This window comes from Drosophila erecta, unplaced genomic scaffold (genome assembly GCF_003286155.1).
Source record: "Drosophila erecta strain 14021-0224.00,06,07 unplaced genomic scaffold, DereRS2 tig00000000-arrow-pilon, whole genome shotgun sequence".
Taxonomy (NCBI): domain Eukaryota; kingdom Metazoa; phylum Arthropoda; class Insecta; order Diptera; family Drosophilidae; genus Drosophila; species Drosophila erecta.
The window spans coordinates 23,719,705-23,737,863 of NW_020825194.1; the positions used below are offsets into that span (position 1 = coordinate 23,719,705).

The 18,159-nt window shown below is 42.8% G+C and overlaps 3 protein-coding genes across 9 annotated transcripts in view; 2 read left to right on the forward strand and 1 right to left on the reverse strand.

The window, feature by feature from the left end:
- The window catches only part of LOC6553512 (sodium/calcium exchanger 3), a 38,384-nt gene extending 21,948 nt beyond the window's left edge, over positions 1-16,436 (forward strand). The window contains exons 3-11 of one of the 5 annotated variants that reach the window (XM_026977329.1): positions 8,735-8,826; positions 10,021-10,059; positions 11,161-11,190; positions 11,823-11,971; positions 12,450-12,549; positions 12,615-12,734; positions 12,791-12,949; positions 13,018-13,189; positions 13,708-16,436. In XM_026977329.1, the coding sequence (XP_026833130.1) occupies positions 8,735-8,826; positions 10,021-10,059; positions 11,161-11,190; positions 11,823-11,971; positions 12,450-12,549; positions 12,615-12,734; positions 12,791-12,949; positions 13,018-13,189; positions 13,708-13,912 (1,066 nt within the window). In that variant the 3' untranslated portion in view covers positions 13,913-16,436. The remainder of the gene's footprint in view (positions 1-8,734; positions 8,827-10,020; positions 10,060-11,160; positions 11,191-11,822; positions 11,972-12,449; positions 12,550-12,614; positions 12,735-12,790; positions 12,950-13,017; positions 13,190-13,707) is intronic. The other 4 variants (XM_026977331.1, XM_015154895.2, XM_015154896.2 and 1 more) reach the window with 4 other exon arrangements.
- LOC6553482 (membrane-bound alkaline phosphatase) lies at positions 5,707-7,560 on the reverse strand. Its single transcript, XM_001979323.3, has 2 exons — positions 6,314-7,560; positions 5,707-6,126 (listed from the first exon to the last, which is right to left on the reverse strand). The coding sequence occupies exons 1-2, from the start codon at positions 7,541-7,543 to the stop codon at positions 5,788-5,790; spliced, it is 1,569 nt and encodes a 522-aa protein (XP_001979359.1). The 5' UTR covers positions 7,544-7,560; the 3' UTR covers positions 5,707-5,787.
- Positions 16,437-16,688: 252 nt separating the features above from the next.
- Positions 16,689-17,900, forward strand: LOC6553511. Of its 3 annotated transcripts, none has more exons than XM_026980613.1 (3): positions 16,689-16,892; positions 17,065-17,215; positions 17,289-17,900. In XM_026980613.1, the coding sequence occupies exons 2-3, from the start codon at positions 17,082-17,084 to the stop codon at positions 17,542-17,544; spliced, it is 390 nt and encodes a 129-aa protein (XP_026836414.1). In that variant the 5' UTR covers positions 16,689-16,892; positions 17,065-17,081; the 3' UTR covers positions 17,545-17,900. The 3 variants fall into 3 exon arrangements, with proteins under 3 accessions (XP_026836414.1, XP_026836404.1, XP_026836406.1); XM_026980605.1 differs by having other exon boundaries at positions 16,690-16,806; XM_026980603.1 differs by having other exon boundaries at positions 16,689-17,215.
- Positions 17,901-18,159: the final 259 nt, after the last annotated feature.

Below are 18,159 nucleotides of genomic sequence, written 5' to 3' on the forward strand. Positions count from 1 at the left end.
GCTTTGGTTGAACAAAAAGTTAATGCTGCTATAAAACCGTATTGACCCCGAGTTATTTATATTGGTAGTTTTTAACGCAAATTGTTTCGAGAAATTGTTAAAAGAATATGACAAAGAATGCCTGCACTGCATTCAAAACTTGCTCCCTCACAATTCGAGTGAAGAATTTTCGGGCATTCATGGACTGTGGCTACAGCTTAGGCTTCCACTCGATTTGCATTCAATATATTTTCCGAGTGCTTTCAAACAAAAGAAAAGAGGTTTTTCTCGTAGCCAGGAATGTGCCAGCTCTTTTTTAATTAATTGCTCGTTGAACGGACGTCTTTGCTTCGCTCTCAGCCAGGCGATTGGATGAAGTTTTCACAAAGTCAGGAAGCCAATAAATGCGCCTAGGACTTGGAAACATTCAACTGAGGTTCATTCAGCTTGGCAATTACTTCAACGTGTACCATTACAACTCAATAAGTAGGTTTTTGCGACGGTCCGTGCGACGTGGCTGTGTTTCTCTAGCTTTCGACATTTCCGTCGAAAATGTTCCCCCAAAGCCAACTGTGTGTTTACGGCCTTTTAATGAATGAATTATTACTCATACGACATGGCTGCACAGCCCAATTGTCTAAACAAAAACACGAAAAAACATAAATACGAGATGTGGCTTTTTCAGGGGTTTACAGCAAAATCTCAGGAAAAACCACACGTGCCGGCAAAATAGGGGAACAACTTGTGGGGCTGCGGCCAATTAAATGGCAATTTTAAATTCCAGAAAAACATCTCACGTTTATTTACTGTGTGCAAACTTTTGTCATGGTCAGCTGCGTTTCGTTGAATCCTTGCAGAAAGAAAAAAGTGCAAAACAACAACTACGTGATTTACTGGGAACCACAGCCGAGATTGATTCACTTAACTTGGCTGGAAAATCAATTAAGGTTATTTTTATAACTGCTCCTCGTAGAGTAAAAGGGCATACTATATTCGTTGAATGGTATATTTATATTTATTTAAAAATATTTATTTAAAAAAGCGTTTTTCATAAATGTTATATTATTTTGTATTTTGTATTTCACAACATGTCACAAATATAATATTGTTGAAAATAAAAACTCAATAATTTAACGAATAGACAATACTCAGCAAAGAAACAAATTACTTACTTACTTACAGGTGGAGGAGGGCTTTTATAAGGACAAATTTATTAGGCAAGGCCTTTAATTGCCTTTCTTCCCGATTAATGTATACCACTTTAAGCACCAACAATGAAATTTATTCGTCGACAAGGAGACGAAGCTATTTTATTTTAATATCAATAGCCTTTTGGTATGGCCCGAAAAGGACACGTCAAGACCTCGAGTTTTCCTATAGCATATCAATTTAAATTCAACTCAGTATTATGAAAAAAGAGCAATTCTCCACGATGTGGCTGAATATTTTGCAGTTTAAGTTGAAACAAGCGCAACATTACTAAGTTATCCAACATGACACGGAACCAGGATACACGACACGTGACTTGTCCGCTGTGTGAGTGTCTATTCCAAAGAGAAGTTTTTTTTCTGTCCCGAGGGACCACCCACCGTGCACCACCCACATCACCCACCCACTCCACCTGCATGTGGCATGGCTCGCGTAGCCCGCATTTAGCTGGCGGGTTATTATTTACCGATACGATTGTGGGGCCAGAGATAGTCTTGTTGTTAATTTCGCGCCTCAACAAGTGTAATTTGTTGTCTTTGCGGCGACACCCGCGCCAAAGGCAAAGGTAACTCTTTGTTCCGCACTCCGGTCGCCAGTCGCCATTCACCAGTCACCAGTCACGCTCATTTGTCGAACATGCATTCAATTTGCCGCTATCGGAATGTCCAGATCGCACCTTTCCAGTGCATTTCATGTGACAAGCCGGAGATAAGTAGAACCAATGTGTTTACCAGGACAAATACTGTTTAAAGGGCATGTGAGGTGCCTGAATGAAAGAAGTTATGAATTAAACACAAGAGTCATTACTGAAAATTAACAAAGAATTAAATAATTAGGTACTGCAAATGAGTTGTGCTATCAGAAAATACCACCACAGCTAAAGTATATAGTAATGTAGATAAGGCTATCATAAATCGATAGTATTACTTATAAACAGATAAGGAGTTAATCCATGTATTTATTTGAAAACTTTTGTGATTGCATCCACGTCTAAGTTAAATATTCTATTGTGTCATAGATTTACTGACGGTTAGGAGATAATTATGTATAATTTCTACTCCATTACTCCATGAACTTTTACTGACAGGGCCTAATAAGGACCTTAAATTATAAATTCCGTGGATGATAAAGGACATGTAGGTAATATCACATAAGTATGGTATAGTTAAGGAGGTATATATTGCTCACCCCTATGAAATGTTTGTGCACGTTAGCCAAACGATAGTTTTTTGATGGACTGTTCAAATTAGGGTCAATTTAACTGCCAGTCTAAAATCCAAACAACTCATTGGGAACCCTCGCTAACCAACCAAAAGTGAAAGCGCTCAAAATAGACGGACACCATTGCAGGGAGCTCGAATATTTTCGATAAATTTTAAATGAATCTCGCGTTTACTTCGTCAATATTGGACAGCCTGATAGACCGATGTATCAACAACGGTGACTCGATGATTAACTTTCGGGGAATAAACACAATTTCGTTTTCAATTTATTAAATTACCAGCCTTGACCTTTGAACCTTCCCAGAGGTGCTTTCTCGCCCACCAATAGTCACCAATTCATAACTTTATAGTGATAAGCCACTCAATATCACTCGAAAATCGAATATGCATGTTTGACATGCGCAATAATTGAAATAATGGACCAGCAGCTTGAGGGAACTTCTGGCTTTGACATTTCCTTAATCAAGAGCTCCTCAATGTAATGCACTATCTATCCAGAATCATCTGCGTTAAGAACGTATTATATTTATCGCAATATGTCAAAAGCCTGGTACACATAATAACCGAACAGAACCCACAAATACTTATGGTATCAAATAACGTGATACTTAACCTGAACAGGCTATAATTGAACGCTGGTTACACTTGTTGGGCAGAAAACTTCAGGGAATCGTTGACCACCAATTATTATTCAACTTAAAAAGGCTGCGCTATAATTTCTACGTGTCAAACTGTTTATGGTCATTTAATTCCCCTTTAATTCCCCACGGGCCTCAACTTGAGGGAGGTCAGGCACAGGTAATTGATTTTCCCGAAGTCACAATCACTCTGACGCTGAAATTCCCTCTCGAAATTCAGTCCGCACGGCCGGCAATTTTTCCTGGAAATTCCATTAAAACGCCGGCTGGCAAACACATTAATAATTATCGAGATAGCATTATTAATTGACCGTCTGCCCGGGGCTGCATATTGCAATCAACACCACCGATGACCGACTGGCTTAGCCAGCGGCTCCCAGGGATTTCTTCCAATAATTTTTAAAGATTTTTTCCAAGAATCACCCAGGTGATTTGCACATTTTGCCTTGAGTTAACTTAAAATACGAAACCTCAAAAGCCACACTGCGTCCCAAATAATATGATATGCAGGCGCAACGTCATTCGGAAAAAAAACTCTTAACTGGAAACGACGTTTTACCCCCGCTCTGTGGGTTGTTTTGCTGGGATTTCCAAGTGGGGCAGATACGAAGGATACGACCAGCGAGCAAAGGGAAAAGTTTTCCAGAGTTGGCAATTGGGGTTTAATGGTTAGACCCGCCGAAAGGCAGACCCCAACCTCCCCTTCTTGTGCACCGCTCATTGCTATGCAAATTGCTGTATTTTCCTTTAATTTTATTTTCAAGCACGGAACCAACCTTACCCACCTCCCCCGCATTTTCCCGTTTTCATTCCCAGTTTTCCAAACCTGGCCTCGCCCTTGCGTTGACTAAGTAATGCTATTATGTGTGCTTGACCATACGGGTATTGCAGGGGATTTCTGGGGGATAGGGGACAGTTTAGCCACTGGGTTTGCATGCCGAACAGGAGCAAGTTTCGAAGCTCGCCAGGTAATTGAGGCGCTTTCCAGGAGCCGTGAAATCAGACTGACAGGACTAGAGGTGGGTGGGGTCAGTAGGAGCTCTCGGCCGGATTATTAGCCTGAGCTCTGGCATCAATCAGTTGAGACGAGACGCTTTGTGTGTGGGATGTGCGGCAGCTGCCGGATGCTAGAACATATCCGGAATCCAGAGGTGCGGTCTCTAATCGTCGGCTTACAAGCTCATCCAACCAAATTGTCCGATTTTGGACTTGGGCTTGTAGTTGGCCATGTGGGAATGTTATTCACTGCTCTTTTGTTGAACTTCTACCAAGCTTTCCCATTCTTTCCCATCCTTGCATTGTCCTGTTTAGGATTCTAATTGTTTTTTTATGGTTAAAGCTAGTTTTACGGCTTGTTCTGCTTCAATAAAAGGTGAGTCCGCTGTGCCTAAACTTGTAGTTGAGTGGCAAAGTTTTCACTAGTAATGCTAGTCCATGCTATAAATGCTTAACAAATTAAATAATGCTATACGAGTAAGTATGTTTTTCCTGAACTTAATAAAGCCAAGAGAGCTAAAAATGGGTTGTAGCCCACGAATATCTGTTGATCTGCTTTTAGAAAATGATGTCATATCAAGTCTATTTTCTACTCCTAATACTATCTTAACTTAAACAGCTTCAGCTGTTCAACTGAGTGATATTGACATCCTCAAACCGCACTTATTGGCCAAGTGCAAACGGTGACCGCAAGCGAGACCAGACCAGACGGGAATGACATGACCGCAGACCAAGGGTCCGGCCTTCCGGTTGAGCATTCGTCTAACCAGCTGTCTTCGACCATGTCTCTCTCGCTGGCCACCTTCCGCCTCTGGTCAGAAGACCACTTGGTAGTTTTGCAAAATCAATAGACGCGTCGCATACCCCTTCGCGAGGATTAGTAATGGGAGTAGGTAACAACGGGCGACGACGACGTGGTGGTTGCCATTGAAATCAAACGGCGGATGTGGTTCCGGGCATTGGGAATACAACAAAATTGGCATTGAGTGTCACGGCAAACGAGTGGTGGAGGCTCTGGGCTGTGGGCTTTCCATTTTCCGAGCTCGGAGGTCTGCCGTTGTTGGTTTAATAGCTGTCATATGGGGAAATGAGGTCTTCGCCTAGCACTCACACTCGTGCGGATATAATTTGGCGCGGAACGGAATGGAATCGGAAATCGAGGTGGAAACGGGCATAGAGTTATTGGAATCCTAGTTAGCTGGCAATTTGTGTGCAATTTTTCAAATTAGTCAGGCCGGCGATGACGCATGTTCTTTAATGGTTTTAATTACCCTCGCCATTTTCATAGAACCCTGAAAATTGGTATTGCAAGTATACAATTACAAAACTCTCACTACACGGAGTCTGCCCGCTAATCTCTCTAATGGCATCGCAGCACGACCCAAAACGTGGCAATTTACACATTTCCAAGGCCTCCAAACTCTTGGCGTGCGCACGCAAGGGATCCCAATCCCGGAGCCAAGAAGTTGGCCCAGAAGTCAGAAAGGGAGCAAGCACATCAAAGTCCTGATGAGTTTCAAACTGTGAATTACGATGGCGATGATGGGAGAAAGTCGCCCAGCACGAAAGGCGAAAACTTGGCGCGGAATAACCCAGTTAAGAATTTTGCTGGAAAGCGTTCTAATTCAATTTGCAGTTTGCGTTCGCATAATAAACTCAAGTGCAGGCAAATGCAAATGCCGGTTACTGGCTGCATTTAATGAGCTTCAAACTTAATTGTTACAACCAGGCGGCATGGCATCCTACTTGCACATGGTGTGACCCTCGCCCAAACAGGATGCGTAGGCCATCATGTGCGGAATCGTGCTCTGCTCGTAAACTCCGGTGAACAGGTGCGCCCAGGGACCCAAGGCGTAGACGGGCACATCGTCGCCTCCGTGGGAGTCCATGTCGATGGGCACTCCCGAGGGAAACTCATCGTCGTGGGCTCCCTTCACCACCGTGGTAGGATCCTTGCGCTCCATCGTCTCCGCGTCGTAGAAGTTCTCGTAGCTCGGTCCGTTGGCGTAGCTCAGCACCATGTATGGCTTGCCATCGTGTCCATTCGCAGGGGTCTTTCCAAATACATCCGATCCACGGTACTAAAAGGGGAAATGTTATTCATGTTTTACCTCGGCACAATCCCTAAATCCCTGAGTAAACAACAATTTCACGATTTTATAGCACGGTAGAGGTGGTTAGAAACCAAATGGTCACCAATCTTTCTCAAGTCTTCTTACCAAGCTCAACTCAACCGGATAGTTCTTAACTCATAACTTCTGCACTTACCGAGTATCCCGCGTAGGTGAACACATGTGAGTGGTCGGCGGTGACCACTAGCAAGGTGTCATCCTCGTTAGTCAGTTCCTGGGCGGCAGCGATGGCCTTGGAGAACTCGATGGTTTCGTTCAGAGCCATTCGCGCCTGGTTGATGTGGTGGGCCTGGTCGATGCGACCTCCCTCGATGAAGAGGAAGTAGCCCTGGTCGTTCTGGCTCATGTACTCGATGGCCTTGCGGGTCATCTGCTCCAAAGTGGGCTGGCTGCTCTCCACTGTGGTCTCCATGAAGTACTGCAGGTGATCGTCGTTGAAGAGACCCAGGAGGCGATCGGTTTTGGTGACATCCACGGCAGCCAGCTCTTCGGCGGTGGTCACATAGACATTCTTTTCGCTGGCGGATTTAAATTCATCGATGAGGTTTAGTCCATCGGTACGCTTGCCCCAGGATTCAAGGCTGGAGTCCACAAAGTGCTTCCGTCCGCCGCCCATGATAACCTTGAGCTTGCTGCCCACCTCGCCGCGGGCCAGTTGGTAGGCAATGTCATTGATTCCGGAGCCTGCTCCACAGTCGCTAGTCACCTCCGCGTCGTTTTCCCAGTCGCGTTCGGCGATATGGGCATACACTCCAGAGGGCGAGGCGTGAGTGACGCGGGTGGTGGTCACCAGACCCGCCCACTTGCCCGCCTCCATGGCCCACTTGGCTATGGAGTCGACGTGAGTGCTCTCGTCCAGCATGACCTTGCAGTCGGTGCGGGGCACCTGGCCATTCACGCCGATGGTTCCCTCCTGACCTTTCACGCCACACAAGTAGGCAGTGGCCGTGCAGGCGGAGTCGGGGACAATCTTATCCACGGAATATGTCTTCGAGAGGCCCGTGAACGGGAAGTTCTCGAAGGAGAGGGACTTCTCCTCGCCGCCCAGGAGATTGCGAGCCGCTGACGTGGTGGTCACACCCATACCATCGCCGAGGAAGAGGATCACGTTCTTGGCCCGGCGCCTATTCGGCTGAGAAGCCAACTTCTGTTGGATAAACTCCACTCCCTGCTGGCGCCAGTAGGAGCTGGTCTCCTCGCCATCAATCACCCGGAATGCCTTGCCATGTCGTTCCGGTTCCGGCATATCCGGATGCATCCTGTGCTCCTTGCACTCCTCCGGAGTTCGGCCGCATTCCGGAGCCGACCAAGCGGGATGAGCTACCAGCACGATGGCGATCAGTAGTGCGTGCAGCAGGCGGAACATCTTGCACAAGACTGACCCTGGCTAGTGGTTACTCCGACTTTGGCCTATCGAGAGATTCGGCTCGAATCGATTGCGATAAGATTCGATAAGGCGAAGAAGTGTAGCTCCCATAAACGCGAAATCACATGAAGTCTAATACGCCACCAAATTCCCTTAGTCCGAACCGTGCTTTTATTTACGATGGGCAGCTACGAATTTTATAGATTTATAGCACGTGAGTAGTAGGACTTGTTGCCGTGTGGATCATCAGTGGTTCCATTGAAATGTCCGGAAAAACGACCTCCCATTGGGCTATTGACCATCACGTAATCAGGCTGGAAAATCTCGCGGAGGCACGTGAATGAATGGCTGACGGTGGGTGGGTACGCCGCATTTCACATTTATTTGGAGCCATAAAAAGCGGGTCATAAACAGGTGACTGTTTTCGCCTGGTGCTTTTCCCTTTTAATAACAAGCTGAGAAATGCAAAGGCATTGGAATGGAAGAAAGGCAGCTGCCTGCCAACCGCCGGAAAGGTTAAAGTTCACAAGGCAAAGAGAGTGGGGGAGTACATTGGGGTGGCTTGACCTTGGTTTGAACTTGGTTTGCATTTGGCAGCAAGGAAATTAGCAAGCAAAAGGAAAATGAGTGGCTAGCAGCTTAGCTGCAACTGTTGAATACGCAAATCTTAAAGTTTGCCATCGTGTTTTCCCACTTGAACTTATCGCTATCGCTCACCACAAAACCACATTGAAGGTAAACAAACACTGAATTTAATTGCTAAGCATAATAAATTCTTTAAAGCAATTATAAGTCGAGTCACCTTTAAGCACATTTATAATGTAAATATTAATGTTCGTAAAATGTCCAATCGGGCGTATTCGTAATGTATTTATATTCCCACAGAGTAACAGGTATCTGATAGTCGAGGAACTCGAGTATAGCGTTCTCTCTTGTATTTATTTACAAAATGCACTTAAAGAAAAATTGGAAATAGGAATTGTCGCAGCACAAAGTTGTGCATTTAATGTTGCTTAATAAATTTTGATCCCCGTTTCGAGTGTCAAGATTGTGGCCATTTTGGCCAAGTTGATGGCATTAATTAAAGAGGCCAAGGCTCTTGGCTTATATACAGTCAATTACCCGCTTTACACCCCACCCCATTTTGTTGTCCTCGATTTAAGATTAATCTCTGCGCCTAAACTCTTGCAGGAAACTCATCGATCTGTACATCTTGGAGGAGAGCAGCTACGAGAAGGACGTCAGCTTCAAGGTGCACATCGGAGAACCTCGATTGGCACCAGGTGAGTTAAGGCCACACGGCGGCAAAAGAGCACCCAAACAACCCAGAAACCCCATCCGAAATCCAAGAGTCCCACGAATTCCACCCACCCAAAATGCTAACCAAGTTACGTGAAAGCAGCCCGGCATAAGTGCACCGAAGACGGCACAGTTCTTATCTCTCCTGTTGAGAAGTTCAACCTGCGACACCCGGGACACCAACACTTCAGCCCCCAACTTTTAGCCCCATATCCCATGGCTCCAACCTCCATCCTCTTTTGACTCTTTCGCTTTGACCCCGGATATTAAAGACAGGTGGAATAGCCCAAATGAACGAGAACAAAAAACAGAAACGAAAACTTTATAAATTGGAAATTCCAATTTGAATTGAACAAAATTGTTACCTGGCTTCGTATGTCTTTTCCCATCCAATCGACTCATGGGTTCTTTTATACTTTTTGGTCTTTAATTTGTGTTCTTTATGCTTCTAGATTCCACTCAGTACCGTAAGCCTTGAATTGTGCATTAATTAATTTTATTTTAATTGAACACGAAAGCGTACAGCGCTAAAACGTGGAACGAAAATGGGAAAATCGAAAATTCTCCTTCGGGTTTCGGATTCTTGAGAGTAACATTTACTTTCTGCTCCATTTGTTTCCTTTACCGAGTGCGGAAATTGCGGGCAAAAAAGTGCAAACTCATTTTATTCTTTTCGTTTTGTTTTAACCCGAAAATTCTGCCATTTCACGAGAATAAGATATATATATATAATTTAATTGCGTATTTTTTAGGTGTTGTGTATGTTTCAACCATAGAAGATACCAGTTCCTGTTTATGTTTACTCTTAAATATTTCCCAGTCCCCTGTGTGTATAATTATTTGGTTACTTGGATATACTATATAATTATTGGCAATGGGCAGAAAATATATATTGTGTTGTTTCTGTGATACCTAATCGAAGTTAGTGATTAGAATAACTCACTCGCATCTCCGTAACCCCAAATCGAATGCTAGTCTCAGCCCGCAGATATCAGATCCTGTCCATTTATATCCCCTTTTCCGCAGCACCACCACCTATAGATCCCCAGTACTAACCATCGACATTTGCTTGTGACCATAACATAAACTAGATTAAACATTCCATACTTGTCTCTCTAATCCAATCGAACCACTCGCCTCCGTAAATGACAAATGACACATGATCAATCCTCACGCAGATGACACTAATAAGGAATCATTTTTCAATCGATTTTTTGGTATGTAAACGTCTGTTTTTTTCGCCACATATTTGCATATTGCGTGATCGATCGACCATTTCAAGTGTTCAGTTAATAGTGAATATGCCAGTAAAAGTGATCCGTGGAGAAAGATGATAGTAAGCGGTCGGCATTATCATTTCATGTGTTTTCTTTTCCTTCTTTCGACTAACCACCATTAGCGCACTCGTCGTTTACATAATATCCGTGTCGTATTCGTAAATGTATCTGAATGTTTAGGCGTTGAGTATTTGTGTGTGTGTTTGTGTATCTGCATCTGCATTTATCCCGAACAATTGCGCTTTTTTCGACGCAGCAGCCACGCACTTGATAAATGCAAGCTTCAGGCTTCTGTAAAGTAATACTAAAAATCAATGCAAAACAAAGCACCAATCCAGCAAGTAAATCGGGTTCGTCTTCAATTGAAATAAAGTTAGTCCAGGTCACAGTTTTTGGTAATGTTTTGGTTATCTCTATGCTCGGCGGACATTTGTAAACGCGCTTGTGCCCGCTCCTCCCACATTGTTGTGTGCCTGTGCCCCGACTTGCTGCTCGAATTCGATCCGATCCGATCCGATCCGATCCGGTCTGATACGATCCGATCCCGATCTATACCGATCCATATCATCGGTACCACTCAAACATGCCTCTGCATCGCCAAATCGATTTGTAAGTAATACACGTAACCGCTGATGAGTAACCGATATTTGGCTTTGTTTCCGTAATTTGTGTTCCTTCTTTATTTCCGTTTTCCGTGTATTATCTGTGTGTTCTAGACCTAAGGCAATATAATTTAAGCGTGAACGCCTTCTGACCTAAGTTAAGTCCATGTCGATGTATTCAGTTCTGTTTTGTCAAGTATCTACATATGTGTATGTGTGTGCTTGCTTTGATCCTTTGGAGAGTTAAAACCAAAGCTAAATGTAACAACCCGATTAAAGACCAGCCACCACAGTCATCGCATATTGGTTAACTGAATATTTAGAAAGTGATTGTTGAAGCAATATCCAACATGTTCGAGACCTTTTAACAACGATTCTCTGAACTCTACCCCCAAAAATACACCATCCATTCTCGATTCGCCTTTGTCGATGTCTGTAGAAAAACACGAACATTCCGGAGAGCCCACTCGTGAGTCATTCAAATCGGGGGTCCTAATGTCAAGATGTGACCTTTTGCATGCCTGGTTCTGTCAATCTGTTAACCTGTCAATCTATCAATCTATCAATTTGACCTTGCTTAAGTCTGTGTCTGCCTAATATGCAGTTTTTCAATTTCTATTTTCCACCCAATTGCATCCTGATGGCACTTTCATAAACATTTCGCAAGCTCATTGAAGTCACTCGTCTGAAACGGAAAGGGCATTTAAAGAGTTTTATATTCAATACGATATGTTGGTCCTTCAATGAGTTTTTGATTTTGCTATCCTCCCCTTCGGTTGACTTCGCCCTCTTCAATTAAAGCCCGCATCCCATTACCGCCATATGTTTCTAATTAGTTTCCAACTAATTGGGGCGTATGTGTGCTTTAGTTGAAGTATATACATATTTGTAAAACCCCACTTTAATCTCCGTTCTTTATCTATTCCCGTCACCACTTCGTTTGTATGCCACCACAAACTACATATGTCTGTCTAGTTATACCCTATTTTCATTCATCTAAACTTAAGATATTCTGTTGTGGGGGTGTGGCTGCATGCAATACGGTGTTTACTAATCTTAATCAAAATCAGTTGATTAACTATTTCAACACCTCCCTCGCAGACGACGAATTGGCAGACAAAATCAAGGAGGTCGAGAAAAAAGCCGTTCAGGATCTGACCGAACTGGATCGCATCCTGCTACTGAGCAAGCCGAGAAACGGAGAACTGACCACCGCATATGTGCGCATCCGAGAGAGCCAGGAATTCAAGGTGAGTGGATTACCCTTGATTGGATTGGATAGCTCAGATAGCATATATATACGCTAATAGTTTCAAAATGCTGATGAAAGACAATCACATTCACTTGATGGCCCGTAAATCCCAGCTCACATTTACATTCGCGCAGTGAAGTGAATTCGAGACCGTCACACCCATTATGAATCCCAGGTGGAAAGCCACGTCCTTATCCGAGTGCCATATCGAGTTACCGGTAAGCGCTCAGGTGCACGGCAAATGAGCACATAATTGTGTGCAAATCTCCAAATGACACGTTGAGTGTTCTGTTTGTTTTGGGTCTGTGTGTGCTTATTGTCTGTCGGTGGCGTATACGTAATGCGAGCTGGGAAAAAGTTGCCATCAATCCTGGGTTCTGACTTGCCTTTTCTGAAGGGTGTTTAATATCAGCTCCTTGAAGGTATATAAGGGTTAGTTTCAGTTTATTATCATTATTCGTTTATAAAACATACAGGCTACAGTCGACAAGCTGGTGGCCAAAGCGAACGTTTCTGCCGTCCTTGGCACTTCGTCCTGGAAGGAACAGTTCAAAGATGCCCTCACCGTTATCCCAGGTACACGAACTCGATTTTTCAATTTGCAATCAATCCATTTTCATGATGCAAACCAACTTTTGCAGCCGAAGAAAGTGAGTTTGATAACGACGATGTTGAGGAAGAGGTTCCCAGCTGCTTAAGCTACGTGAGCCACCTCGTGTGCCTCTTCTGGAAGGTTCTCTTTGCATTTGTGCCGCCCACAGGCAAGTATCCTTTTTCTGTCCAAGTAGTCAATCCATAACCACCGCCCCGTCTCCAGACATTTGCGGCGGCTACGTTACCTTTGTGGTATCCATATTCGTGATTGGCGTCATAACTGCCATCATCGGAGATGCCGCCTCCTATTTCGGCTGCGCCCTCAACATCAAGGACTCGGTAACGGCCATCCTGTTTGTCGCCCTGGGCACAAGCATACCAGGTGAGTGACTCCAAACCGCCGGCTGAAATTCAACCTTCACACACCCCGGACTCCCATCTGCCCTCCAGATACATTCGCCAGCATGATTGCCGCCAAGCATGACGAGGGTGCCGATAATTGCATCGGCAATGTCACGGGCAGCAATGCGGTCAACGTGTTCCTGGGTATCGGCCTGGCCTGGACCATCGCCGCCGTCTACCACAGCTCCCATGGGTTGACCTTCAATGTAGAGCCGGGGACGTGAGTATTCCTTGTTCTTAAGTTCACCTTTAATATGTAAAGTGCTTGCACCAAAATTACTACTATTAAATTAAATATTTATGTTCTTGAAACTTGCGCAAGTAGACTACATAGGTTAGCGCAATGGGAAATTTGATTAAAATATCTGAGAAACGTTACCGTTTTCTTATTGATTGATTAATAAGTTAATCGAAGTTGCATGTTTTTATTCTGTAAGTGCAGGCCAAAAAGCAACAGTAGATCATTAAATTTCTGACTAAATAATAAGGTTTCTTAACAAATAAAAAATATATATAATAATAGTTGCTAATAGTTGGTAATAGTTGCAGTACTGCTTATTAAGCTACCACATATAGAAAGATTGTTAATGATAGCAATTTTACTACCTGCACTTAAAAAAATGGTCACAATAATTGGTACTGCAACTAATATCAAATTAAATATATATCTGCAATTTAAGCAACCAGACGAGTAAGCATCCAAGCATATCCTTAATACTAACCAACTTATAATTTCAGCATTGGATTTGCCGTGGCGCTTTTCTGCGGCGAGGCCCTGATTGCCATTATGCTCATCATGTTCCGGCGCTGGCACAAGGGCATTGGCGCCGAGCTGGGCGGTCCGAGAAACTCCAAGTACATCAGCGCAGCGATCCTGGTATTCCTGTGGGTGTTCTACGTAGTCATATGCATACTGGAAGCCTACGATGTCATTCGGGTTTAAGGAGTCCGCTGTCGCGTTGGAATGACTTCGACTTGGTTATTCGCATTGGCGTTGGATATTTCCGTCAAATTGGAGACGATCTATGCGAAGAAGGACAGAGCTAGCCGATACTTAGAAGCTATCGAAAGATGCTATAGATGCAGTTTTTATATGTAAACTTATGAAATTGATTTATATATATATGAATGTGCTCGGCGCGATATATAAATATTTCTTCTGTAAAATTTATGTTAATACTAAAAGTAAAATTTAAAAGTTTAACTAGGTTTAAGCCAGGCTTATATACAAACCATTTTTACGATTATTATCTCTATTCATAAATTAAATTGTAAATACAAAAAAGCTGCCACGGCTCAGCAATCTTGTAACCGTAAAGAGATCATTTACTGTTATGCCATATATACTTAATTTACTTTCTAAAGAATACGATTATATTTATTATTCATTCTGTGTACAAGTTAAGTCATTGTTGTTGTTTGTAAAGGCTGTACTTAATCGACCCCATAAAATCAAAACGGGAAAATCGGAATCGATTTAGAGTTTAAATCTGATTCAGTACTCCAAACTCGATATTGTCTCTCCATTTGCCGAAAACCATTGTTAATTTAATACATGTGTAAGTTTTAGAAGAAATCTAAAGGTTTTAGCCAAGAAGAAACGCAGTCCCTCTAGCCATCTACTACAAATACAACAATTATAACTACTACTACTGATTAGGGGCCTCCTTGACAACTAGTTCTAGTCACCACACACTATCGACACAAGTCCAACTAGAAACACTTTCATTAACTCTGACCAAAGCAAAAGGCGGCACTACTTACTAGCGATTAGCGATTAGCCAGATTGACCACCAGTGTGTCCACACTGCAGTAGAAAGAACTACGAAAACTACCAGTGAGCACTAATCAATTTACTTAAAAAAGACTTTCTATTCGCTTACGTCGCTGGGATCGAAGAAGAGAAATCTGGATATTAAGGCAAACACCAAAACAATACCGAAATAATAAGGAGAATAATTAGAATTGATTGTAAACCAAATGTAACGAGCAGGTACATATTTTTTGTATAATGTACTATTTTCATATAGCAAAATTCTAGCAATTTAATGGTCGAAAGAGGAGCATAATGATATTTATAGCCACATGCATAAATTTGTATTATATATTTGGGGTCACACAACTGTACGGGGAACTCGTTGAGAAAACTGCGCCAAATTTAGACGTAATTGATTATTAATTACTGCATACATATACGAACTATAAAACAATTTAATAAATATACAAACATGAATAAATAATAATGTACTACGTTATACTGTCAACGTTTACTGCTAGATACTATAATTAAATTTATTTTTAAATTTATTTCAATCATTGCCTTTTTATTTTCATTATTAAAATAAAGTTCGGACGATATCTGAATATTCCTAGGATTTTCATAGATCGCGAAATTTACAAAATGCAGTTAACAGACGGTTATTTGTAACGACCAGGGTCAGGGTAAGAAATCCGTGGCAAGGAAATCAATATAGTGCGAATAAATCGAATAGTATAGGAAAAGTGCTGAGGAGCAGTGAATGTAACAATACGACAGAGAGGATAACCAGATATATAAGAAACCATGCAAACAAATTACCCATAGACGATTATCTTTAATGGCAAAGGCAAATAAAACGATTTAAGTGCTTCCGACATAGGGTGTAGGTACTTCTAGAAAACTAGGAGTAGAAAGCGTATCTGTATGAAAAGCAAGAGCATATTACTTTAGCAAATTATTGGTCCCATTTTACTCTGATTTTTTACCTGATATTTTACCATTTTGTATTGATTTAAACAACTTCAGAATCAGTTGTACAGATAGTTAATTGGGTTCGAATCTATATGTCTAATTTAGTCTGATTCAGCTTGCGTTTATATAATTTCCTTTTCATTTGACGAACTTACAAATTACGTATGTGTACCATAGTTAATAGGATTCGAATCTATATGTTTCGATAAGCAGACCAAGCAGTTAATATGTATGTGTATTGTACAATATTAATCATTTGCTGTTTGTTATCGTGTTTTTCGAATTCAAATTATACCTGCATTTTTAAATGTATACTTATGAATGTGATTTTACCCAAAAACCAAAGCAACTACAAACATATACTCGTATTTACTGAACCGATAAAGTATGCAAATAGTCGAAAAGATCAAATACCACATACATATGTAGATTGGTGTAGCATATGCTTGGGGTGACGATCCACCGATCTCACTAACCGTATCTCTTCTCACTTCAACACGCTATAAGAAAATACCCTATCGAAAGCTACATATTTGAATATATACTCGTACTCACTATAAGAAAATACCCGTTGTCGTAACGAAAGCTAGGATCTTTTAAGAATCGGAGGAGTATGGCTTATCGTATTACCTTATCGAATCGAATAGAGCCTAGGCCCTAGAGTTACTGGATTCGAATATATGTATTCCGTGCATGTTTACCAACCGAATCCCAATAAACTAACACATTAAACCGATCGATCTTGCTGTGATCTTTTTACTTTCCTGAAGTCTTGGGATTATCCCTATCGCTATGGGAAACTGGGGGAAGCGACTGCTCGGCTGCGGTTATGTAATGCCCCAAAAAAGCGCCTCCAGATAAGACCAACCGCCAGTTGCGGAAGATGAGCGGAGCACACGGCCCGTGGAGATAAAGTTGTTTACAGGAATCCGGACCGAGCACAAAGACAAACAGCAATGGCAATAAAGCAATTGGACTGAGAGACAACCCAGCTGCAAGCTAATTAAAGTTGCGACAGAACGCAGCCAGTCGCCAGTAGTCCGCCAGTTCTGAACGGAGCAATTTCCAGCAGGGAGTGTTTGTAATCCTGGTACCGGTACCCGAGAGTGAGTCGTACACGAAAAAGGGCTTAGAAAGGTGTCGACTGATAAATACCCAGTTCCCATTTATTGTTAACTTTGGTGACTGCAAGGTGCTACTTTAGAACTTTATTTATCAAAATGATGAGCTTTTTAGAAATATCTCTAGTATATAAATATAGCCAAAGTCAAAGTTAATAGTTGCCATGCACTAGGATTTATTGTTGCAACTCATTCCTCAAAGCTGATATAAACTGCATATACCCTTGTTCTGCACACATCCAGGATACCACAAGGCAAATATGTCCTGCAATGAGAAGACAGCGCTTCTGGCAACGCAACAAGGACATCAGAACCGGCAGCAACAGCACATCATTGTCGTGTCCGCGACGGGGAAGGATTCAAAGGATTATGAGCCCATTTTCACAACTGCTGAGTAAACGCTTTCCGTCGCATTTCATTAAAAAATAACTTCGTTACACAGTGCCCTCTCCCCGCTTCTTTCGCAGCTATTCCTACGGTCTGACGCTCGAGGAGCTGCTGCCCTTCGCTCTGGATCCCTGGTGGCAGACCGTGCGGCGCCTCAGCTGCGGGGTCCTGGGCCTGACTTTCCTGCTGACCCTGATTGCTGGACTGGTTATGGCCTATTCCGCCAGTGTCTGTCAGCCAAATAGAGCAATTAGCGGAAACGCGACCACGACAACGATGGCCACGCCACTATCCTTGGCTCTCAACGGCTCGCAGCTGCTGATGGCCAGTTTATAATGGCCGCAAGCTAATCTGCGTAGCATTTTGGAGATGCCGCAATCCACCGTGCGGAATTGCATCAGCCGCATCAGCTGGCACTATTAGCATTTGTTTGGCTTGCCGGTAATGGATGCGATTCCTCCCCCATCCTCCCTACTCTCTACCCCAGTGGCTAGTTGAGCGATAAGCGACGCATCGCGGAATTGATTTGTTGTTGAATAATTATACTGATTAATTTATTTGCTATACAACCCCCAACTCGTAGTGTAAAAAGTATGCAACAGTTATAAGGAAGCGTTTGCGACCCTAATAGGTACACATATGTCGCATAGTTATTGATTTGGTAAATCCAATAAATATGAATATTTTCTTGATCGCTGTATTCTCTCTTCTCTCTTCCATTACTGCGAGTCGAGCTGATAACTTTTCTTCCGCCGAATTCCATGGAGTGCGGACCAAGGGAAACACACCGATTTTTGGAAGTTGTTAAATAACAGTTGTTGTGCTTGTCTGTCCGAGGTCTCGGGAACTATAAGAGCTGTTTTGTTTATATTAAGCATGCAGATTCTAGGGTCGCCTGATTTGTGCAAGTATATTTGATGTCTAATATAAGAGCCTACCGTGGTATACTGG

What these genes read in the sequence shown, in the direction of transcription:
- LOC6553511 (XM_026980603.1), top strand. Translation starts at nt 17,082, where the DNA reads ATGTCCTGCAATGAGAAGACAGCGCTTCTGGCAACGCAACAAGGACAT. An exon ending in CCCATTTTCACAACTGCTGA is followed by an intron (nt 17,216 to 17,288) that starts GTAAACGCTTTC and finishes CTTCTTTCGCAG; the next exon opens with CTATTCCTACGGTCTGACGC.
- LOC6553482 (XM_001979323.3), bottom strand. Translation starts at nt 7,543, where the DNA reads ATGTTCCGCCTGCTGCACGCACTACTGATCGCCATCGTGCTGGTAGCT. An exon ending in TCACCTACGCGGGATACTCG is followed by an intron (nt 6,127 to 6,313) that starts GTAAGTGCAGAA and finishes TTCCCCTTTTAG; the next exon opens with TACCGTGGATCGGATGTATT.